The sequence below is a fragment of the Caretta caretta genome, chromosome 1 (genome assembly GCF_965140235.1).
Source record: "Caretta caretta isolate rCarCar2 chromosome 1, rCarCar1.hap1, whole genome shotgun sequence".
NCBI lineage: Eukaryota > Metazoa > Chordata > Testudines > Cheloniidae > Caretta > Caretta caretta.
The window spans coordinates 118,412,365-118,437,060 of NC_134206.1; the positions used below are offsets into that span (position 1 = coordinate 118,412,365).

Sequence of the window (24,696 nt, forward strand, 5' to 3'; positions counted from 1 at the left end):
TCTGAGCCAGTTTTCACCACAGGAGGGTGCTGCTATCATTCCAAAGGTTCAGGCTTTGCAAGGTTCAGTGTGGATCTTAGCGTGGAGTGTTTATTACAAAATGTCTGTGTGCTGCTGTCAAATACAGCTGACGAAAAGGACTACACCAATATCCTGGCTTTCCTGGGTTCTGTGGTGCAGTGTGATGCTGTCTCCTGCTTGGGGGTATGTGATAGTCAACTGGGTTTCGTGGTCAGTTACCAATGAGGTGGAGGAAGAACTGGACAGCTCCTCAAACGAGGAGGCTCTCCCTGCGCTTCTTGAAGACACGACTAGCATCTGGAAGCAGAGCTACCCAGCCTCTGTTTACAAAGAAGATGGGGAAATGAGGTCAAGGCCAGTGGCTGGGAGATCCAAGCAAATCTCTTCTCCTTCTAGGATGTTTTCCTACAGGAGAGAGAGTGTCAAAGGGACAGACAGCATTACTCCTCAGGAACAGGCAATCAGAACTGCCCGTTTCCTGACCCATTATAACGGCTGGGGCTTCTTGGCTACCGAGTCCACCCAGGAAAAGGTACTGTAAGTCACATCCTCTGCTAGACATTGAGAATTCTCTTTGACTACTGGACTTATTTACCCACTAACAGCGGGAGAGGGCTTGCACATTGCTTGCTTGTATTTTACTGTTCTGTAAAAGGCAGTAAATAATCTGTTTTGAGAAAGCATTTAGTATATAAATTACACAAATTCTTTACTAGCATTAGCGATTTATTATAATGCAAAACTACATAACAGCATCCCAGCACTGTTATGAAGAACACTATTTACTGTCTTATAATCAACCATGTACTGATGTCAGCTATAAAATATGCAGATAATAAAAGCTGTCAGTAATATTAATCAGCCTGTAAAAATACAGTGCTGGTGCCACATATTTAAGCAACATTCACAGCTTTGCTTCTCTGCAAAAGATTTCTAGGAATAGAAATCATGCTTACAGTACAATAGAAGAGAGATGCTAAAGAACAGCACCTCCTGGCAAGATGCAGAAAAAGAAGAGAAAAACATTGGGCTAGATCCTCTGTTGAGGCCACGGAGCCCACACTACACAGCTCAAGGAAGGATGCCTTTATGTTCCCCCAATTCTGAACTGGCTGTGTGTCCTGCTGGTTCCCCGGCATAATACAGAGCAGCCTAAAGACTGCTATAACTAATGCTGGCTGTCAACAACCCCAAAGGGCTGATACAGTAGCCAGAGATCCGCAGGATATAAGGAGTATGCCAGCTGCGCCCCTTTGCTTCCGCTATATTCTCTGCACTAGGGGTGGGGTGGAAACTGCAGCACTGGTGCTAAGCCTCGAAGATATGCCTGCATGGGGGTCAATGGCGTAGCCACAGGTGAGCCGCAGCCGCATATGGGCCCATTCAAATATGGCTTCCTCTACCCATGTCAGGCCAGCTCCATGGGGCCCCGGTACCAGAGCCCAACTTCTTCTGCCCTGGTCGGGCCAGCTCTGTGGGGGTCCAGGAACAGAGCTCAGCTTCCTCTGCCCATGTTGGTCTGGTTCCATGGAGCTCAGGGAGCCTCTGCCCATATTGGGGCAGTTCAATGCAAAGTTCAAGTAAATTTATACTGGCATTTTTTTAAATAGTGCATCCTATTGGGCAAATAGACAATTTTTGAAAAGACTTTAGTCAGTCAAAAGCAAAGCCGTGTCTGTAAGGGAAGGTGTGGGTGGAATAGTGCCCGTCCATAATAATTTGCGGCCCACCCAGATTCCTAGCTACGCCACTGATGGGGGTTATCTGACTTTGACCATCTGTACCCACTTCAGGACCATTTTGTCAGCGGTGTGATGCTGAGCAGCTGGCCTACAGGGCAGAATTTGGGCCATTATTTTTCCAGCTGTAAAATACTTCTAAAAAAAGATGGTTTTGAACTATACATAGCTTTCAATAATACTGACACACAGGAAAAGTGAGTTTAACATTACTTCTCTTGTTAAAATGTCCACAAATTAGGGATTAATTTTTTTAGTTACATTAAAAAAAAAAGAAAGTAAAAGTTAGCAGCCAGTAAAACTTCTGGGAAGATTTATTAAAGAAGCAGCAGCCTGGCAGTTTGTGAAATGCAAAGCGTCAGAAGCTAGAAAAATTATTAATAAAATATTCCCAGTTGTACATTTGAAGTCTCTAATTCCATCTCAGGATTCCAAATATGCTATTAAATCATATGATCTTAGCTGCTATGGTTTATACTCTCATCAGAACCCTTTGATGGAATTACAGTCTTAATAAAATATGTGCAGTTTGCTGTCCATAATTATAATACATAAGTAATAGCGAAAAATGGATTCATAATAAAACATGTAATTCATGGGTCTGTCGTCTTTGCTGTGAATTTTGAGTTACGTGGCCTAGACTCAGAGTTCCTTTTTGAATGTGAACTGTAAAGTTAACCATGTATGAAAGATTCAAATTTAAGTGATTGAAATTTCTAATGTTATTCACAGCTTCTATTTTTTATTTTATAATTCTTAATCAGATTGGTTGGTTTCCTAGATATGTGTTTGCATAAAAAATACCCCTTATCATCTGCAGTATAGATTGTATATAAACATTAAAAGTGTATAAGCATCAAAAAATGGAAAGCACGTGATCCAGGTTAGTATCACCCATGGTTTTCTCCATAACTATTCATGTTTAACTTAGTTTTGTTACAAAAACCCATTGGTTATACTGAATTAGCTCAATATATTGATTATTATTTTTAATATCCAACATCTAATTGGCCATTTGGAATTACATACCTGAAGATATATTAAAAAAAAACAAAAAACAAAACACAATACAAGGTCTAGATGGGCTACTGTGATTTCTGAGGGGATGAGAGACATACAGATACATCAGATACAATTATCACGTTATAGAGAAAATTATCCTTTGTCATTCCTAGGCAATAGAGCTACAACCACAAGGTCTCCTTTCCAAAAGTGGGGGCAGATTTTTGCACATGGAATATCCACTGTGCAAGTGCAAGTCAGGGGAAAGGAGAGCCAACTTTTGAAAAACTGGCACAGTAAGGTCTGCTCCTGTGCCCATGCATGTCAATGGAAGTTTTGCTACTGACTGTGGATTAGATGGCCTATAGGCCCCATCCATGCTGAGTTGTCTGTAACTGTGTTTAAATTCAGTTTAATTTTAATCATAGTTCTAGTTAAAATGGTTTCTACTATAGTTTAGCCAGTCAATGTGGCCACATTTCAAAGCACGGCTAAGACCTCAGTGCAGAGGGGTCCAAAATCAGAATGAATCAAAATCTGAAATGGAATACGAATCCTTTTAGATTCCTGAGAAAAGATATCAGTGCCATCTGGGGCAGATGCTTTCATAATTGTTTTTTTAATGCAGACATGTTTTTGTACTTGCTAGTTTCTTTTAAAAAGTTGGCAATTTAAAGAAAAGGAGTTCTGCATATCACCATGCGGGGTGGGGGAGGGAAGAGAGATTTGTTACCATACCACTATGATAAGTAAATCTAATTTAGAAAACAATGAGGTCTAGTGGTGAGAATGGAAACTGGGAGCCAGAACAACAGGTTCTATTCCCATTTCTGCTACTGACCTTGGGTACGTCCCCATCTTTGTGTACAATGTATAAATGCAAAGTTTTAAAGCATTGATTGTCTGGCTTTTCTCAGATCCAAGGTGTACCATTTGGGAATTGTTTACTAATCAGTGATGGGCCCATCAATAACAGCACTGGAATACCTTTCTTTTATGTGACTTCAAAGGACAACACTGTGACAGATCTGATGAAGAACTCTGTGGCTTCTCTGACATTGCCAGAGGCAGAAGGAGATTTCTGCAGGTACCAACAGTCTGTCTTTCTGATAGCAGTCAATGAAAACAAATAGATTTCTGATAGCATTTACATTTGTGTTGTGAGTACAATATTATTTGAAATACTTTTGGCTAAACTGAAGCAATACAGGCAGAGGCATGGTCTAAGCATAGGAACAGGAGCCAAGAAATCCTGGATTCCAAACATTGCCTTGACAAACACCCATTCTGGCTTTGGACAATATTTTAGGCCACAAATTTAAAAAAGTGACCTCCAGTTTTGGGTACCTCTGTTTTTGTGTTCTAATGTTTGATACTTAGGTCTGATCCAAAGTCCAATGAAGTCAGTGGATCCTTACACCCTGATTCTTACATCTGACATGAAGGGGGAACAATGGTGGTTTTAGGCCACCCTTTCAGTGTCCCACTTCTGGGGCTGGATGAAAGTTATTTTGGCCCACAGCAAAAGCTAGAATCTCCACAGGTTTGTTTTATATTATAGGAGAAATGCCTCAGCACAATCTCTTAAAGGAAAGCTGAAATATGAGGTGTATTCTAATATCTACATCTAACTACAGAGAGTAAGAGACATAGAACCAGTGTGCAACACCACTGATTTCAGTGGCATTACAGCTACTTTCGGAGGGTATGAATTGATCTAGCATCATTAAAAATGTTTCATTGTCTTAAATACAACATCTTCATAGTCAAAGAGGAGAATTCTATCTTGATGGTCCGATGGAGGTTAAGATAGAGAAAATGTAGCTCACCCTTTGAAAGCATAAGGAAGTCAGGAGAATTGTAAAGTCACTGTAAGGATAGTTCTATCCTTTCTTTAAAACATTGGATTAATTTTTTTAAAATTAATCATTTTAAAATTGTACGTATCGGAATCAAACCTTTTTCAAAGGAATAACAAATGGTATAATTTTCACTCTCCCAACCTTCTCATGCATTTAAATGATAAGCTGAACATCTTCACCAAGAGTTTCAAAACTTGATGACTAAAGTTAACCTTCTTTGTCATAACACTTAAATAAGTGGCCTCATTTTCAGATAGCAACGAGAGCTGCTGGTGATCAGCAGTTCAGAAAATCAGGCTACCAATTTAGGTGCCTAATATGGACATAGGACCCTAACTTTGAGAGATCATTTTTGAAAATCTTGGTTTTATGTTTAGCTGACCTCATCAGACTTAACCACCTGCTTGGGACTTATCAGTCCATAGGCAGCAGTCAGAAAGACTAGTGACAGCTTATAGAAATATTGAAAAACCTTTGAAACTTCACGTTTATTATATACTTATTTAATAACTATTAGTTATTTGAGGTACTAAAGCTCACCTCTGCCATTTTCCTTTTAATGCTGATTCTTCAGAAGCTACTCTCACTTATGACCAAGGCCAGAGCCATCCTTTGAGTAGGGCGAATCGGGGCAACCACTCCGGGCCCCGCGTTTTGGGGGCCTCTGTGGGCCGGTGCAATTGGCCGGCGGGATCAGTCCTGGAAGACGAATCCGTCACTTCCGACCCAGGCCCCACACTGCCCTAGGAACAGCCCTTACCAAGGCACTGTATATTTTGCAGCCAGCAGAACTGAAATTCTGCAGCTGGTGTCTGTCTGTAGCACTTTGGTGCTAAATTCTGTGGGAAACTTAAAGTTTGGTGTCAGCTGCAAGTAAATTAAAATGTAGATGTTGCTATTGCATTCAATTTGAACATAAATATTCGAATCACGATGACATTCCTTGCATTATTTATATGGATATTACGTTCAGTTTATTTTACATTATTTCTGAAGTTACCCATTTGCACAGATTTAGTATTAACAACGCAAAACTGCACTGGCAAATTGTGAGATGAAATGGAAAGTTTGGAAGCTGATGAGTCACCACTGGGGTTTTTGGTCCTAGGAATGCGTGAAAATATTTCTACAGTCTTTTGCACCTAGGAAGCGGTTGGGAATTTGGGCAGTGGGAGATGATAACTCTTTCCCTTCCCTCTGTGAGCAGGGTCAAAGGTGATTTTAACTTTTGGGCTAGAAAAGCAACCCTTGACAGCCGCCAACTGTCACCTCCACCTCCATATCTGCGACTGCATCCCCTGAGTGATAAGTACATAGACTGGCAGTGAAAAAGTTATCAATTGCTGGTATTTAAATGGTTTTTGTTAGGTTTCAAAGTCATTCCCCAATTGAGATGACCAAGACTGTACACGTCTATGCAAGCTGTTGCTTAGGGCTTTCTTCAAGTGCATGAAGATATCGTTGCATTAGTTTACATTCAGTTCACATTTCTAAAGTTTTCTCCACATCCTTAAGAGCTAAACATTAAAATAAGTAATAGTTTGGATACTGCTGCACAGACCTGCCTCTGGGGGTAGCTTCAGGGGCCAATTCCACAACCAAGAATCACAGGATACCTGGGGCCTTCCTTGCTGTCTGTGCAATGTGCTTTTCTGTGTCCTCCAGTACTAACCCTAGTATTGACAGTGCTGTTGGACACTCTCGTACCATAAGCCCTCCTGAACTGGCATTCCAAGCACTTCTGCTGTGTGTATGTAGGAGATATAAGGACAGTGCCGGGTAAACAGCGGAACAGTATCAGTGCAGCAAAAGTGTATCAATGACCTCAAAGCACCCAGCACTATCCCCAAAGTTAGTATCATCAGGTTAGGGCCTACATTTCTCAGTGCAAGGTTTTAAATGGGTGGATTGTTTTATATGCAGGGAGTTTTCTTCCCTGCTACCCATTCTTCATCTCAGAGGCAAGATCTACTAGCCCAACATAGCCTACGATGTCTGTCAGCTCAGTGTTTCTCTCCACTGCTAGCGAAATAGTGAGACGAATAGCTATTTCTTGCATAAGAAAGTTCCATTGTATGAGGTTTTAATATATGGTACTTTGCACAGAAATTGTCTCTATCAAGGGTATCATTCACTTTATAACTGAAGAACAATTATACAAAATAGCTAAACAATAGTGGATTCCACGAGAAAGGTTATATGCAAGCAATGAATGTGGTCCTGTATCTTGTCTGCATGCAGAATTCTATTAGAGTATATACATACCCCAAGTTGTAAAAACTAAAGAAAACTTGAAAGCAATCAAAATTCTTAAGAACAGTTAAGTATCAGGGGGTAGCCGTGTTAGTCTGTAGCCACAAAAACAACAAGGAGTCCATGACTCCTTGTTGTTTTTTAGGAACAGTTGGCATCCAGCTAAGGAATACTTCTGAGTTATTCTACACAAAATAAATCTCTGGTTTAGAAACAATACACAACTGGCATTTTAATAGACTTTTTATAACTAACAAGTATCAGGTGATGTGTATTCACATGTCAGACTGGTATCCAATTTATTGATTTCACAGTCTTACATCTATTCAGCTGGAAAGAGAATTTGAAAAACCCAAACTTAAACTAATAACAGAAACAAAACTTCTGGTCATGCAAGAATGAGGGAAATGGCCCCATACTAGTAGGGGCTAATAGCAGTACATTATGATATTGTGATTATAATCTAGATTCCTCATCACTGATCAAAAGATTTCCACTTCCCAGAAGGATACAGGGGACATTGCTTTTAGAGCACTCCCTGATGGCCTGTCCATGGAATAGCATTAACGAGTATCTTCAGAGGATACTAGTTGAAGGGTAGGTGTTATTCTGAAGGGGGGCTGTAAGTGGGAAAAAGAGGGAAGAAAAATTAAATGGCAAAAAGCCATTCCTGGAATAAATTGGTATATAATAGTTCACTCTCCAGAAAAGGAGAAAGGGCCCAATCCTGTTCCCACAGCATACGGTGAGAGCAGGATTGGGCCTTAGATTAAGAGGCAAAAAACAAACCCAAAATACCATTGTTTTAAATTAAGACTGACACACGAGCTGCTTAGAGCATTTCTCTTACTTAGCAAAGTACCAGGCCTCACTATTGCCCTGATTCTGCAAACACCTAAGCATGTGACTAGTCCCACAGAAGTCAAGTTAAGCACATGCAAAGGTGTGTCCAGGAGCAGGGCCAAATACTGACCTCCTAAAGTAGTAGTAGTTACAGAACTTCCTATCATAGACTGACTTCCACACTGGAAGAAAAAAATGAAAAGAACATTCTGACAAAAAGCAGTTTTCTAGGTTAGTCATGTTTTTTCTTTTCCTTTTACGATTAGGTCAGATGCTGGTGTTTTGAACAAGCCTTCTGTTTGATCCACATAATCCTGTATTTGTGAGGTCACAGTCTGTTAACATGAAAAGGAATGGAATGCCACAAATTCAGCATTACACCTTCAGGCAAACCCTGATTTCAATCTAAATATCTGACAGTTAGTAAATACAGTAAGACAAACTATAAAAGCTAAGTGAAAGGCAAATGTGTTTGCTAGAGATGGGCCTGCACAGAAACCCTGAATCCAAACACCCCTGAACTTTGCAGAAGTTTAGATTCAGATCCCAATTTTGTGACACAGGAACATCTTTGTCTCTCTAGTATTTATGTTGTCCCTCTTTAGTCACATTCAGGATAAACACTTCAGTAACTGTTACTCCAAAATCCATATTTAAAGATCCATCCAGCAAACACATAACTACTAAATTAGAAAGTTAAATATGAAACCTATTATCATCACCATGCAGCACACACAATATAGCTCTAAATTATTGTTTTCTTTTTTTCTTTACACTTAAATAACCAACTGTAGAAAATTCCAGCCTCGTACACCAAGGTCTGTTTCTTTCTCTGTGTTTACTGAAACTACCTAATGTTGTGATCCTCTTTTCAGGGGGCTGACTGTTACCATAAAATTGGCTATGGCTGTGCCACACAACATTCACTGCTTAATCATGTAATTCATAAGACCATAAGAATGACCACACTGAGTCAAACTAATGGTCCGTCTAGCTTAGTATCTTATCTTCGGGCAATGGCTGGTGCCAGACACTTCAGAGGGAATGAACAAAACCCGGCAATTATTGCGTGATCCATCCCCTGTCAGCTTCTGGCAGTCGGAGGTTTAGGGATATCCAGAGCATGGAATTGTGTTCTTGACCACCTTTCTTAACAGCCATTGATGGACCTATCCTCCATTAACTTATCTAATTCTTTTTGAACCCAGTTATACTTTTGGCCTTCACAACATCCCCTGGCAATGAGTTCCACAGGTTGACTGTGCAGTGTGTGAAGAAGTACTTCCTTATGTTTGTTTTTAAATCTGGTGCCTATTAATTTCATTGGATGACCCCTAGTTCTTGTGCTATGTGAAGGGGAAAATAATACTTCCCTATTCACTTTCTCTGCACCATTCATGGTCTTACAGACCCCTATCATATTCCCATTTAGTCATCTCTTTTCTAAAATAAACACTTCCAGTCTTCCTTATATGGAAGCTGTTCTACACCCTAATAATTTTTGTTGCCCTTCTCTGTACTTTTTCTAATTCTAGTATATCTTTTTTGAGATGGGGAAATCAGAACTGCACACAGTATTCAAGGTGTAGGAGTTCCATAGATTTATATAGTGACATGATATTTTCTGTCTTGTTAACGATCCCTTTCCTAATGGTTCCTAACATTCTGTTAGCTTTTTTGACTGCCACTGCACATTGAGTGGATGTTTTCAGAGAAATATCCACAATGACTCCAAGATTTCTTTCTTGAGTGGGAACGGCTAATTTAAGCCCCATCATTTTGTATGTATAGTTGGGATTGTTTTCCAATGTGCATTACTTTGCATTTATCAACATTGAATTTCATCTGCCATTTTCTTGACCAGTCACCCTGTTTTGTGAGATCTCTGTGTAACTCTTCGCAGTCAGCTGTGGACTTAACTATCTTGAGTAATTTTGTATCGTCTGAAAACTTTGCCACCTCACTGTTTACCTTGTTTTCCAGATAATTTATGAATATGTTGAACAGCACTGGTCACAATAAAGATCCTTAGAGACTCCACTATTTACCACTTTCCAGTGTGAAAACTGACCATTTATTCCTATTTATTTAATTTATCTATCTATCTTTTAACCAGTAACTGATCAATGAAAGGACCTTTTATCTTATCCCATGACTGCTTCCTTTGTTTAAGAGTCTTTGGTGAGGGACCTTGTCAAAGCTTTTCTGAAAATTCAAGTACACTATCACCCCTGTCCACATGTTTGTTAACACCCTCAAAGAATTATTGGTGAGGTATAATTTCCCTTTACAAAAGACATGTTGACTCTTCTTCAACATGTTGTGTTCATCTATGTGTCTGATAATTCTGTTCTTTACTATAGTTTCAGCCAATTTGCCTGGTACTGAAGTTAGGCTTCCCGAACTATAATTGCCAGGATCGCCTCTGGAGTTTTAAAAAAAATTGGCGTTACATAAGCTATCCTCCCGTCATCTGGTACAGAGGCTGATTTAAGTGATGGGTTACATACCACAATTAGTAGTTCAGCCACAGAAATTTGCTATTTATATGAACAAAGACAGTCAAGCACACCAAGAGCACTTAACCTGAAAGAAAAACAGCCTAGGAAGGAAGTTCTTCTAGGAACTGTGGAGTGATCTAAACCAAACTAGAATGGGCATGTGACCAAACACAGAAATCAATTCTATACAAAAAAGCCATTTTTTCATTCTTTTCTTTAACCTCAGGACTTTCTTTTGATTTAAAATGGAAGACTCTACATCCACAAATAAAGATGCCTTAACTCTCTTTGAAGGCTTTGAAGACAGAATGAGAAAGAACATTCTTTTTTGTCCAAATCAGGGGGAAGGCAGGGCAATAGTACCCTGCAGTATCAAGCTGACAGCCAGCAGCGGCTTTTCAGATTATGAATTTTGCTTTCAATAGAGATTTTGTCCCATGTTCAAACCACACAGATTAGTAATGCTAATACATACTTTCTATTTCAGATCCTTCAGTGCTGAATTATGATGGCATATATCAGGAACATAACTTGTCCTTTTCTAAATATAAAATCAAAGTGCTGTGTGTTTTAATACACAACCATGATAATTATCTGATGGCATAACGTTTCCTTCTGTAGACTTTAGAAAATAAAATCCTATGGTGTAGAATATATTTCCAATGTAGTAATTAACCCTGTGATCCTCACCTCAATGTTGGGCTGTTGGAGCCAAGTGGAAGTGACTAATGATGCTAAAAGGTCCCTAGATTTGCATGTGTGGGAGCAAGAGACAGAACATTATCAGTGGAGGCAGGGCCCTCAACTTTGGAATTTACCCCTAAAAAAAGCTCTGTTTTGTTGGGTGTTAATGTAGCCCTACCACTCTGAGTTATAGTTTTGTCAGATCTGGACCTGGCTAATTTTTGGATGGGAATTCTCCAATGAAAACTCAGGAAATGACTGCAGGGACTAGTGTTGGGTGTACTCTTGTGCAAGTAAATATTTTAATAAGTAGGTGCCACTCTTTACTCTGAGTCATTTTTGAACCATGACCCAACATAGGTGGAAACAGAATGGAGTGAAATGGGTGGAAAATGAAAATATTTGTTGGTGTACACCTCAGAGCATTGTGTAATTCCTAAAGGTATTTCATCAGTGTATGGTTTTTGCCATAAGATGATCAAAAGTGACAGCTTCTTTTAGTGCTTAAAGCAGACAGTATGGTTCCTTTCTGTAGGACTGGAATGAAGTGAATGCTTTTGTATGCAGCTCTCTCCAGGACTGATCACACATGCTTAACATAAACAACTGGCTGACCAGAATCAAGTGTTCAATGCATAGTTTGCGCCCCCAGGAGCAGAAAAAGTGGATAAATCAATTCTTTCCTCTCCTCAGACCTGATGAATAACTGAGATAACCTCTCTAAAACAATGTGCACATGAGCACTCATGTAACTCTAATAAAATGCATAAGCTTTGTCTGATTCCCATTAAGTCTGGTTTTGTTTAATCTCTTTAGCAAGGTGTGTATCTTTTTATGTAAATGGTATCCATCTTGATTCCTTTGTCTCCTTTCCCAAATATGATCTGATAATGCTTTGGGATTCAACCCAGACCATTAAGGGATTGTGTCACTGCCTGCCCTGCAACTCTGGATGCCTTCAATGCTGTGCTCCTGTGGCTCACAGCCCTGACACCAAGAGCCCTCATTCAAGCCTCTAGGTCGCAGCTTGGCTTCAACTGCCCAGTTATTTTGAAGGATGATTGAAAAACCCCCTCAGTCCCAAACTTCCCCAAAATTGCCTGCCAATGTGACAGTCTGCTGAAGTTCCCAGACTTGTGAGATACTGTGTAACCCCTCTCAGCCTCAGCAAGTGAGAATTTTGCTGTTAAAATGGGTGACGACTCCCTGACACACCATTTTGTCTGCCTGCCCAGCAAACTCTTCAGGACTCTAACCATCCCAGCCTTGCCTCCCAGGTAACAAACTCTGAGCCCTAACTCCTGAGTTCCCCAGAAACGTCTCCCTGCAGCGTCCAGCCTTCTTACTGAACACTCACAGAAGTTACTAAGTTTGTTGCTCCTTTAAAGAGAAAATACACTGCAATTAATTAATTTAACGGGGGTTTGACAAACACTCTTATTTCAATCACAGCACTGAATTGGTTTATAGCAAAAGAAAAACAAGTTTATCAAACAAAAAGTCATAGGTTTATGAGATATCAAGTATAAGGAATAAAAACGAAATGGTTACAAACCAACAAAAGTAAAAATACACCTCTAAGACTAAAACTTAATTTCAGCAAGTTACAATCTTTGCCTAAGCAGGTTTCTCAACCATATTCAGTTCTGAGAGACTTCAACCCCTTGGTTGAATGATCCAATGTTCAGTGATTTGAAGAGCTCTGACCCTTTTAATCTCCCCCCACCCCCCAGTGATAGATAACTATGAGGTTCTCTCCCTTTCTTTTTATAGTCCAGTAAACGTTTGAATTGTATTCTTTGAAAAGTAAGCTTGGAGAAAGCTTCTCTCCCTTGCTGGAGTGTAGATGCCAGGCTGTCTTCCCAAAGTTCACTGAACTTGCTTCAAGATGCTGGGAGGCTTCCTGGGGGTACAGTCTCCATCCTCCTGTTTATTCATATATAAGTAGGGCTTCCACTGTTTTGATATGACACTACTTCATTTACATTGGAGATAGGTAGATAGCTGCCTTCCCTCCTCTCTGGGAGAAAATCTGTTTCTCACTGTGTCTGGTCACGGACTGTAAAGCAGGGGTTCTTAACTTTTTTCTTTCTGAGGCTCCCCCAACATGTTATAAAAACTCCAAGGCCCAGCTGTGCCACAACAACTGTTTTAATGCATATGAAAGCCAGGGTAAGCATTAGGGGGTAGTGTGCAGGGCAACTGCCTGAAGCCCCATGCTACAGGGAGCCCCACAAAGCTAAGTTACGCAGGGTTTGGCTTCAGCCCTTGGTGGCGGGGCTCAGGGTCCCAGGGTTCAGCCCTGGGCAACAGGGCTTCAGCTTTCTGCCCTGGGCTCCAGTGAGTCTAATGCCAGCCATGCTTGATGGCCCCCCTGAAACCTGCTTGTGCCCCCCCACCCCTCAGGGGGCTCCGGATCCCTGGTTGAGAACTGCTGCTGTAAAGCATGTCAATGTGTATCCATAATTCCTCATATTGTATTAATGCCTACATTTCACAGTTATATTAATCACCAGTGTGTCACAGGCTTTCATTAAAGACCTTACTTGATATGCTTTTATACAGTAATATTGTATACAATCAGTTGATGCAATTGCTCATCAGTTGAGGTTCCGACCGCCACTGTTTATAGTTAAGAGGCTATCTCCCCCACTCGCTAGTTTGATGGCTTTGTTTACCTTTTATGTAAATATACCTTCGTTGTCTCTGCCTGATGACCAGGCTGGTCAGACAAGCAAATACACATTCCTTTCTCTAGGGCAATCTGGGCTTATGCATTGCTTGCCAAGCACATTTTAAGACCATAATTCTGGTGCATATTTATAACTCTTTGTACAGATCTTATAAATACGTCATGTAGAATTTTAAGGATCAGTGAGTTATTAATTTTCAGTTAGATATTATATGCCACCTTTTGAGTATATATCATGAAAACGGTGTATTAGGTGTAATGAGTATGTCAGACCTGATGAGTTACTGAAATAAAGCAGCAAATCACCAATGGCCCTCCGTGTCACAAAAATAGACCTACTTTCATCTTCCCACTCAGTTTTATGCCACACAAAGCTAAGATGGACCTGAGGAGTGAGGACTGAATGTGAATGTTTTTATATAGAAGGCAAGAAATCATTACTAAATGTATAACTATGTATAGGGGGGAGGGATAGCTCAGTGGTTTGAGCATTGGCCTGCTAAAACCAGGGTTGTGAGTTCTATCCTTGAAGGGGCCATTTAGGATCTGGGGCAAAAATTGGGGTTTGGTCCTGCTTTGAGCAGGGGGTTGGACTAGATGACCTCCTGAGGTCCCTTCCAACTCTGTTATTCTATGATATCCACTGATATGCACAAGGAGTTTATGAATGAAGAGAGGCAGCTGGTTCACTTCCTATATCCCTCTATTTCTGGGCAGAAAGTCCCAAATTTACATCAGCTGTACCAATAACACACTGAAAACACAGGACCTGTCCACATTAGAGACAGAACTGTACTACTACAACTTTAGTGCTTGTACACAGGTTTAGAAAGAAAAAAAAGCACATTGTAAGGGGAATACTATACCAAAGAAAATGCAAAAGTAGAGTTCTTTCAGAACATTAAGCCTTTTGTTAGATAAAATACCAATGTCAATGTAAGACTAGGATACAAAGTTAACTGTTATGGAACGGAAAAGTATGATAAAAGCCAGTGATAAAAGCCATGCCAACAATATAACAACAGAGTGTACCAAGTTCAGATGTGTCACTGTCCTTGTTCAGCTTTTCTAGTATTTTGTCCGATTTAATCTTCGCACAAAATTTGCTTGCTGATTTGCCAGCAAAACAAACTGCGCCCCCCTAAACTGAATATTTAAATATACAAACTACAGTTTGAACAAACTGTTCCAAAGACTAATAGTCTTTTAATCACATGTGCAAATAAGCGAAACACCCCAACCAGTGAGACAAAAACATAGTGAAATCTGCAAACAAAAGAAAAGGCCAAGGAGAAAGAACATGCTCAAACATTCTAGATATTGAGGTACATATCTCTTGATGTAGGCCAGTACTGAAAATTAACAGATATAATTATTTGATCTTTTTGTGTACACATTTCTCTTTTATTCTAAAAGAGTTAGGAGGAGGGATCTAACATGCTCTCTGATAGCTCCTGATTATAACACACATAGTCAAATCAAATCTCCCACTGCCATACGTCCCATGAAACTTAACCTTCCAACCAGAAAGAATGTCATTTTATAGATCCTTCTTCCTGTAAGTAACTTGCAACAAATAACTAAGATATACCAAGCAAATGCACTTGCAAACTAATTTGTTTTTATCCACTGTTCAATTGTTTTACTCCATTTTCAAATACCTGATGGGCTTGTAATGAAGAAATAGTCAGTTGCATGCAGGTGGAAACAGGCTTATTAATTGAACTGAATTTCTACAGGTACATATTTTGCTTGTTAAAAATTCCGTTCACTTATTTTAAAAACTAATCTAATTAAATAGATAAAAATATGATGCTAATGCAATCTTAAACACAAAAAGTCAGAGGCTAGACTAATCTCAGTTATGCAGTGTAAATTGGGAGTAACTCCACTGACTTCAATGGACTTACGCTGGTATAACTGAAATCAGAATCTAGTCAGGGAAATGCAGATTTTCAGGCGCTCAGAGTAACACTAATTCCTTAGTCTGTACTAAAATATGTTGCTGGAAAATTTCTAGATCATCATTTTTTTAAATAAACCAATGTTAAATAAAAAATTTGAGCTGGATCCTAGCCCCAACTCTGGTCTCTCCCTCTTTCCCCCACTGAATGTAGAAGGTGGGAGGAGTCATGACCAAAGTACACATTGATCTCAGTCAGCATAACAGCTCCTTGGGAGCCCTGAGGCTGCTCTAAGCTTCTGGAGATGGTAGAAAACCATCTTGTGGGTAAGAGAACACATATTGCACCTTTGCCGCTCATGCTGTCAGCTGTGCCCAGTGCTTATTGGGCACAGCTGAGTATCAGCCCATTCTATTTTCTGTATAAAAGCAGACACTTTATCCAGTAGGCGACAGAGTTTTTATTACCATTTGTGGGGAATTTGCAGGTGTTAAATTAGCTGCAGGAACACTCCCATATGTGTCCATGCAACAAAAACATACTGAGAATTATAAGGAAAAAAGTAATAGGCAAATTGTATCTACAGTGAGGGGCCAGGCTAACGAGTTCAAGTCAAGATCTATGAGTAAAACTGCATGCAGATCAGGCTTAATTTACTGCAGTTTCCTTCTTTATGTTAAAACACTTGAGAACAACAATTGCAATGCTTGTTTCTTAATGTGAGTCTCTGGACCTAATTAAGCCATCGTGTAGGATCTAACACTGTTGAGGTGCTGAGCAGTTTCAACTGCTGTTGAAACTAATGGAAGTTGAGGCCACTCAGCTTCTCACGCAATTAGGCCCTCACAATGGTTTCATTGTGATTTTGCTAGCAGTGGACTTACTCCTCATTTATATCAATGTAACAGAGAGCCAAGATGGTCAGGGATGCAGCCCCATGCTCTGGGTGTCCCTAAACTTCAAACTGCTAGAATCTGCGACTGGATGACAGGGAACGGACCACTTGAAATTGCCTTGTTCTGTTCATTCCATCTGAAGCATCTGGCACTGGCCACTGTCAGAGACAAGATACTGGGCTAGGTGGATCATTGGTCTGATCCAGTATGGCTGTTCTTATAGTCATAGAATCAGTCCCATAGCTACACTTGTAATTTATTTAAATGCCATTACAGTGCAGGCAGAGCTGGAGAGCAGTCAAGAGCCCCCTAATTTGAATGAACTAGAAACGTAACAGAGAATCAGAGTTCTCCTTTTAAAAATAGTGAGACTCTAGCTCTTTTCCTTGTCCTTCTTTAGCCTTGAAAACATAAAGTGATGTAGACCAATCACTAGTGTAGAAATGAGCAAGCAGGTGGGTCTACAGCAGAAGGCTACGAGGAAGGGGACTAAAGTTACATACACATTCATTTTTGTAATCGTTTAGGTTTTGGGTGTATGCTAACCATTTCACTAACCCTCCTCAAAATCCTGTGTATAGTGGTGTGATAAGGGTGGACAAGAATCAGTGATGTTTTTGAGGTGCTTGGGTGGGGCACCTTAAAATTGTTTTGCAGATCTACACAAAAATTCTAAGTCTGGTTCTGTGCATGGATGGCCAATCCTAATTTTTGTTGCTACAGAATGACATTCATAAAAGTTCAACAGAAAATCAGCTTATAACATAAAAGATTAGAACAATTACAATTTGAATAGATAGAAGACATCATCTACTTATTAATTATTTTCAAAAGCATGGTTAGAAAACAGATGAATCTCTGTTTTGCTTCAAATTTTGGGCCTGATCCTGTAATTCTTGTTCATGTGAGTATTCCTCACCCACCTGAACAGTCCCATGGAATATCACTACTCATGTGAGTAAGGTTTGGAGAAGCAAGCCCTGGGCTTAGAATATTACAGCTGCTCAATATGTGAGCACAAGCTCATATTCCCCAAGAGCATGCTATATATTTAGCCAATATGAATAGCTTCTTAAAGACCTCTGCTGTAAAAAACAATCTATTATACATGATTACTTTTCTCTGTGTGCAGAAAAAATATAATTGATCCTGAGGATCCAAGGTGTGCCAGACTGACTCTCACAGGACAGATGGTCATGGTACCACCAGAGGAAATGGAATTTGCCAAACAAGCTATGTTTTCTAGGTCTGTATGTGATATTTATGTAATATAGTAATACCTACAATATTGAGATGAATAAATTGTGAGTGAGGTAGGCAGTTGGGATTAAGGATCCCAGGAGTAACAGGCCTGCTCTTTACTTACTAGGCTGTAGAGCATGTAAGGTGAAATTTTATCCAGTGCTGCTTGGTTAATTATCCAGGCCTTTAGGACTATCTTAGTACTCTTGGGACAGTCAGATATGCCATCCAGATAAGTAGCGATCAATATGTATTTTGATAGAACCTGCTGTATATAATTCTAGGATTTACAAAAGTATTAAGGGTGATTCCCTTACCTCCAGCATGTGTAGTCATATCTGAGGTTTCTGTGACTAGCACTTTTGGTTCTTCCTCCCTTCCACAAAACAAGATTGTGTCAGTTAGGCACAGTCCATAGAAAGGGCCAGTGATGAACTCTACTGCCTCATAGGGAGATCCAGGAGGCAGCCTGAATGTCTCAGGGTGCTTCCAGGTGTCGCCACATTTGCTACTTACACACCTTTGTGTAAGTAGCATCTTCCATGCAGCTAGCCAGGTGTGACGGTTAGTGGTTAGGGGGACAGAATTATGGCTCATCTCGTCCCCCACCCCCTTTGAGGTGCCATGCACTCTCACAGGACTAGGAAAGCAGTAATCCTGATGTTCCCCAAAGCAAAGGACTGCAATTCTTCCAGGCCTTTAAGTGAGTCAAGCAAGGGGATGAAGGCACCTTGGCCCAGATCCACCTGAACCCCAGATTTAGGTGCCCAAGTCCCAGTTTTAGGCCCCTCTGTGATCCACAAAATCCCCGCTCGGCTTCCGCCTAACACTGTAGGCACCTAAATTCACTGGTGGCATAAAGTTTCTACTGTAAAAGTTATTTAGGTGCCTAATTTTCCGCCTCTGAGCATGCACACTGCTGCCTTACTCTAGGCATCTGTACACCTACATTTCATCTAAGCCCCAGTGCAATCCACCAACCAGGGGAAAATAGGCAGTGAACATCAATCTTGCCTGCAGGGCCCAATGTGGTAGGCACACTCAGAGGTCACCTACTGGATCAGTCCCCTTCAAAATCTTGCAGGGAGGTGATGGTGCCACCACCATCTTGCAACTTTTAGCCCAGTGGTTAGGGCATTCTCCTGAGAGGTGGGAGATCTCTGTTCAAATCTTTTCCTCTCCATCAGACAGAGGAGTGAACTGAACCCAAGCCTTCCATATCCAGGTGAGTGTTTTAACCAATGAGCTAGAACAGGGGTGGGCAAACTACGGTCCGCAGACCATTTTAAGCCGGCCCGTGAGCTCCTGCTGGGGAGCAGGGTCTGGGGTTTGCCCTACTACAGCGCTCCAGCTGGGGTGCTGGGTCGGGGGCCGCACCACGCAGCTCAGCCCCGCTCCAGCCAGGGTGCCGCTGCAGCAATCCGGCTGGGGCGCTGGGTTGGGAGCCACACCACATGGCTCCGCCCCGCTCTGGTGCTCCAGCTGGGGCACTGGGTTAGGGGCTGCTCCACACTGCTCCCGGAAGCCGTGGCATGGCCCGACTCTGGCTCCTAAGCATTCCAATGGGAGCTGCAGGGGCGGTGCCTGTGGATGGGGCAGCATGCACAGCCGCCTGGCCACGCCTCTGTGTAGGAGCCAGAGAATGGCCATGCCACTGCTTCCAGGAGCCGCTTGAGGTAAGCATTGCTCAGAGCCTGCACCCCGAGCCTCTCCCCACGCACCAACCCCCTGCCCCAACCCTGATCCCTCTCCCACTCTCCACCCCTTGATCCCAGCCCAGAGCACCCTCCTGCACCCTAAGCCTCTCATTCCTAACCCCACCCCAGAGCCTCACTCCCACCCCTACCCCTACCCCAGCCCTGATCCCCATCCCATCCTCCGAACACCTCAGTCCCAGCCCAGAGCCCCCTCATACACCCTAAACTCCTCATCCCCAGCCCCACCCCCGAGCCCTCACCCCCAACCAGAGCCCTCACCCCCTCCCGCTCCCCAACTCCAATTTTGTGAGCATTCATGGCCCGCCATACAATTTATATTCCCCGATGTGGCCCTCAGGCCAAGAAGTTTGTGCACCCCTGAGCTAGAAGTTATAAGGTAGGCAGCACTACACTTTCCATCTTCTCCCATTGTATGTGGAATCAGGTGCCTGCCTAACTCATTCTCACACGAAGTGGTTTAGCTGCCTGACTCTAGGAAAGGTTTCAGAGTAACAGCCGTGTTAGTCTGTATTCGCAAAAAGAAAAGGAGTACTTGTGGCACCTTAGAGACTAACCAATTTATTTGACCATAAGCTTTCGTGAGCTACAGCTCACTTCATCAGATGCATTCTGTGGAAACTGCAAAAGAGGGTTCCAAGCTGTGGCATAAAAGCAGAAATAGGCAGGTGATGAACTGTGAGCGGGGCAGCACTTGGGACACATCCCTTTCATCAGCATCTCCCATTGGCTAATTTAGGCAACTCCCTGCCTAGACTGCTGCTTTTGTGGATTGCATTCTTAGGCACCTTTTTCTCCCCATTTGTTGTATAATTAGCCTAGGCACCTAACCCAAGCTTTGTGGATCCCATTGTTGTTCCAATGATTCTCTAGGCGCATAAAAGTGAGTCACTGCAATGCTCCACATTGCAACACCCAAGTCCCTTTGTGGATGCAGGCCCTTTTGCCTTCTGCCAGCACTTTCCACCTGTTTAAGGGCTGGGCAAAATCTGCCTTTTAATGATGGGCCTCTCAGGTACCCTTCCTGCACTTTTATTTGCTGCCACATGTAGGTTTAGAGCAAGGTTCATTGCAAGTGAAAGTGAGCATAGGTCAATGATGCTGCCTGGTACAGCCCAGGTTTTATTCAGGTAAACTCTTCTAGTTGCCAAAGGTTAGCAACTACTGCACTGAAGAAAGAAATCCACTAGATATGCATTTTGGCAAACCTTTTTGGAATTCTTTGTCTTTTCAGGCACCCAGTTATGAGGAAATGGCCTCATAACTACGAATGGTTCTTTATGAAAATGAACATTGAGCACATCTGGCTTCAGAACTGGTATGGAGGAGTTTCCACCATTGCAGTGGAAGAGTATTTCAAAGCAGTTCCAAGTAAAGAGTGATTGGGTTTGAAATATAAATCTTCACAGTTTTCATATTTGCTTTCCAAAAACTTTTTCCAACACCATGTTGTTGGACGGGTATTTTACAGTGACTTTTTTTCAAAAGCATTCAAAATGGCCCCATCTTTTTTATGTGGATCAAATGCTAATAAACCAATATGGATCTTTATATTAAAAATGATATGTGGATGGTAAATCCTACACTGGAACACACAATCTTGGCATTTCAGATAGGTTTGATACCTTCCTGACTGCTACTTAAAATTTTTTTGGATCTGCCTGTTTTGATTTTTAGTGTCATCCACTCACTCATGTGACACTTACAATATATGCTAACTGTGGCATTCTGATTTACAGAAAATCTAATTACCCACACAAAAAATAAATGACTGCTGAATATTGTGGAAGTATTATTGCTACTTGCTATCTTGTTTTGTTGGTGTTCTAAGCAAATATCCCTAGCTGCATATATAAAAAGATGTTTTAAGTTTGTGTTTAATACTTTTAATGTAGAGATCCTCATTTTGGAATTTATGTTTTAGTCAGTCACACCCTTTTCCAAATTATCCAGTTAAATATTTTGTTTGGAAATTGAGGAGAAGGAGTGGTGGACCTTGCTGGCTATTGCAGTGGCAAAGTACAAACAGCTCAAACAAAATAAATTCAGTACACAGTATCTTTTACCAGCACAAGGATGATTAAACATGTTAAAGGGTCAAACAAGAAATCAGACCCACCACAGGATAATCCCAATACATTTATCAACATTCTTTTTTAAAAATGTAGTCTCTACTAAACCTGTTTTAGATTATGAGACAGGAGAAATATTAAGTTACTTGCTGGCCTAAGGTCACATCTTGTCTCTCCCCTCAGTTTCATTAATTCATTCCTGAGATAGCCTTTCATAGCCCGTCCCTGATTCCCCCCAGTGGTGGAGCCAGCCTTTTAATCTTGTTCCCTAGGTAGATTTAAAAGGGAGTCTCCTACATTGTCTTTGTACCAGGAAGACTGGAATAATTAGTAGCATTTTCAGTTCAAAGACCAAGCAAAAAATTTCCATTCTCCCTATGAGGAAAGTCAAAACTTCACTGCAAAGCACATGTTGGACTGGCAATTTTTTCCTGTAGGGCCAAGTGGGGCTGCTTTATCAGTTCTTAGCCTCTGCTTACTTTACAATATACCACTAATGTTGTTCTACCCCACCTGACCTAGAATATCTTACTAAGTCCACACTTCTTCTCTCTCCTGTCAATTAATACTGCAGTCTTTGAAGGACTAAGGAGTTTTACCAACAAATTTTAGATTCTTGTCAAGATGGCAAAGGAGGCTTCTTAAACAGATATGTCATCTTAACCAAAAGTCTTGCTTCCACACCACAAAAGCCCCTGAAAGGCTATAAAAGCCCATCACAAACCTGCCCAAGTAGCCTTGAAGTGACTTCTCTGAATAAAGGGGTTTGGGAATGGTGGGGTGGAGGTGGAGGTTGTTTGTTTAATTGGGCCTTAAATAATTAGCTACAAACTATCTAAAAAAAATTTAAATTCCCAAATTCTTCAACTTATATCAATCATCATGTGATATGAGTTAAGTGAATAGAGTTTATTAAACTTTTAACCCAAAGATTATTGTAAAGATTCTATAATAGATTCAAATTTCCCTCAGGCTATTGGTTATAACCCATGGGGTCTGATCTTGCGCCTATGGAAATCAATAGTAAAACTCCCTTTTATTTCATTCTGATCTCAAGGATTTGATCGTCAGTACAGTATCTATAAAGCATTGCAACTTACCGACATCCAATTTATTTTCATGTATTCTGTACTTCAGTAAGAATCACATTTTAGTTTAATTATTTTACAGCTTAATATCAATCAAATATTCTCATTTCAGAAAAGCCTTGCTGTGCAATCTTTCTTTAGTTAAATCTTCACTTGTGGCTCTGGAATAGTCCAGAGATGCATTTATTTATGACTGTATGTTAGCTGGAAAAAAGAAAATGAAGTTATGAATTTTGACTTCTGATGAACAATGTTACAATCCTTTACTAATTTGTACCAAGGTAATGCATGTACAGTATTAAGCACAGCTAGTTTTAACTGTTGTTCTTATTTAACCAAAGAATGCTTCATTTCTAGAGTAATTTTCATCATTTACTTGTATGTACTGTTTATGGATGTGTATTGCACTTTGCAATGTATTTTGACTTGTAAAGATAATGAATGTTGTTAACAAATTGCCCAACAAGTATGAAATGCAAATAAATAGCAAAAGGGAAGTTGCAGTTTGAATATTTTGATGTCTGTAATAGGATTTTAACAGGAATGAACAAGAGGAAGTTTGGTTGACAGCCTTTAAAATTTCTATCTTATCTAACTACTGTTTTTCTCAGTCTTGCACAATATTCCTGGTGGAAAAAAGGACATCTTTGTTCCTTTAAAGGGAATCTGGGAATTGACAGTCAGCTCTTCAGATGTTTAGGGAGGAAGGAGAGGGATACACTGGGAAAACATGCACTCTTCTTTTTTTCCCCCTCCATTCCTCTCTGTATTTGGTTTAATCTCAATGTAACACAGCATCCTATAGCCATACATCATTCTTAATACAGCTCACCACTCATTCCTATACATGCAGGTGTCAGGCAAGCGACAAGGCATTGGTTTCAATCTTTTGTGAATTAATAGTACTATGGAACTTCATTTCAGTGCTGTTTCTTCCCCTTCCTCTCCCTAATTCTCATCTCCATCTTGTTCGTACTGACTACTCTCTGGCAATCTCTCCCAAGCCAAGGCCCACCATTCTTCTTCTCTTCCTCCCCCACATTATTACCTACTTTCACCAACCTCTAAGCTAGCCAGCCTTCCCCCTCCAGAGTTCCTGTGCCACATCCAAGAAATTAATTTGACTCACAGCCTTTAGCTCCTATTAACTCCTCACAATCATTGAAATCCAATCCATCCCTCTATCTCCAACCCAGTCTCTTTCCTTGTGTCTACAGCTGGCCTCTTCCCTTCAGTATTGGGCTCCTTTCCTACCCATCTAATTAGTCAGCACTTTCTCCCCCCATTCCACCACCCTACATTCTTAAAACTGCATGCCCTGCAGCTGTTATGTACAGTTCCCTTTATGTTACTGACTTTAATGCCAATTCTTTCCTCCTTTCATCTTAATCTCCTGCTCGCATCTGTGGTAGCTTTAATCTCCACGTTGATGTCCACTGGCTGCTTATAATTGCCTTTCCATAACCTCCTCATTTGATCTTCACTTTTGGACTGACTCAATGCACCATCTTGGTCACCTCTCTTGATAAAGTTTTTATCAAACACTGCTCTTTTGTTCACTCTGAATTCCCTGTCTTGTCACTTGCTGTCCTTCAACACTGCTCACCTTTTGTCTGCCTCTAGTCTGTCACTAACTCCATTCATCATCTCCAACTTACCGCCCTCTGACTTCTCTGCTTCTCTAACCCCTCTTCTTTCAACTCCATGATCTCTACATTTAACTCTTTGGTCTCCACAGCTCTTGACTCCTTTTATCCCCCACCCCACCCCTGGCAGTACTTTATATGTTCCTTTAATTCTCAGTCTTGGTTGTCCTCCTGATTTTGCTACTTTGATCTTTTTCTTGAAATGCTGAGTGCCTTTGGAGAGAGTCCTAAAACTACATTGCCAAGAAGTTTTAGAGAGTGCTCTAACTGTACTGGCTTCCTCTACTCTAGTGGTTCTCAACCAGGGGTATGTTTACCACTTGAAGTACAGAGAGGTCTTCCAGGGGGTACACCAACTCATCTAGATATTTGCCGAGTTTTACAACAGACTATATTAAAAGCACTACCACAGTCAATACAAACTAAAATTTCATACAGACAATGACTTGTTTGTACTGCTTTATATACAGTACACTGAAATGTAAGTGCAATATTTATATTCCAATTGATTTATTTCATAATTATATGGTAAAAGT

At 40.9% G+C, this 24,696-nt stretch overlaps 1 protein-coding gene across 2 annotated transcripts; it reads left to right on the top strand.

Annotated features, from left to right (window-relative positions):
• The first annotated feature begins 53 nt into the window (after positions 1 to 53).
• Positions 54 to 23,011, top strand: CREG2 (cellular repressor of E1A stimulated genes 2). Of its 2 annotated transcripts, XM_048857593.2 has the most exons (4): positions 54 to 553; positions 3,680 to 3,849; positions 17,530 to 17,643; positions 20,589 to 23,011. In XM_048857593.2, the coding sequence occupies exons 1-4, from the start codon at positions 101 to 103 to the stop codon at positions 20,734 to 20,736; spliced, it is 885 nt and encodes a 294-aa protein (XP_048713550.1). In that variant the 5' UTR covers positions 54 to 100; the 3' UTR covers positions 20,737 to 23,011. The 2 variants fall into 2 exon arrangements, with proteins under 2 accessions (XP_048713550.1, XP_074986533.1); XM_075130432.1 differs by lacking the exon at positions 17,530 to 17,643.
• The last annotated feature ends 1,685 nt before the right edge of the window (positions 23,012 to 24,696 follow it).

What these genes read in the sequence shown, in the direction of transcription:
- CREG2 (XM_048857593.2), top strand. Translation starts at nt 101, where the DNA reads ATGTCTGTGTGCTGCTGTCAAATACAGCTGACGAAAAGGACTACACCA. An exon ending in CCGAGTCCACCCAGGAAAAG is followed by an intron (nt 554 to 3,679) that starts GTACTGTAAGTC and finishes GGCTTTTCTCAG; the next exon opens with ATCCAAGGTGTACCATTTGG. An exon ending in GCAGAAGGAGATTTCTGCAG is followed by an intron (nt 3,850 to 17,529) that starts GTACCAACAGTC and finishes CTCTGTGTGCAG; the next exon opens with AAAAAATATAATTGATCCTG.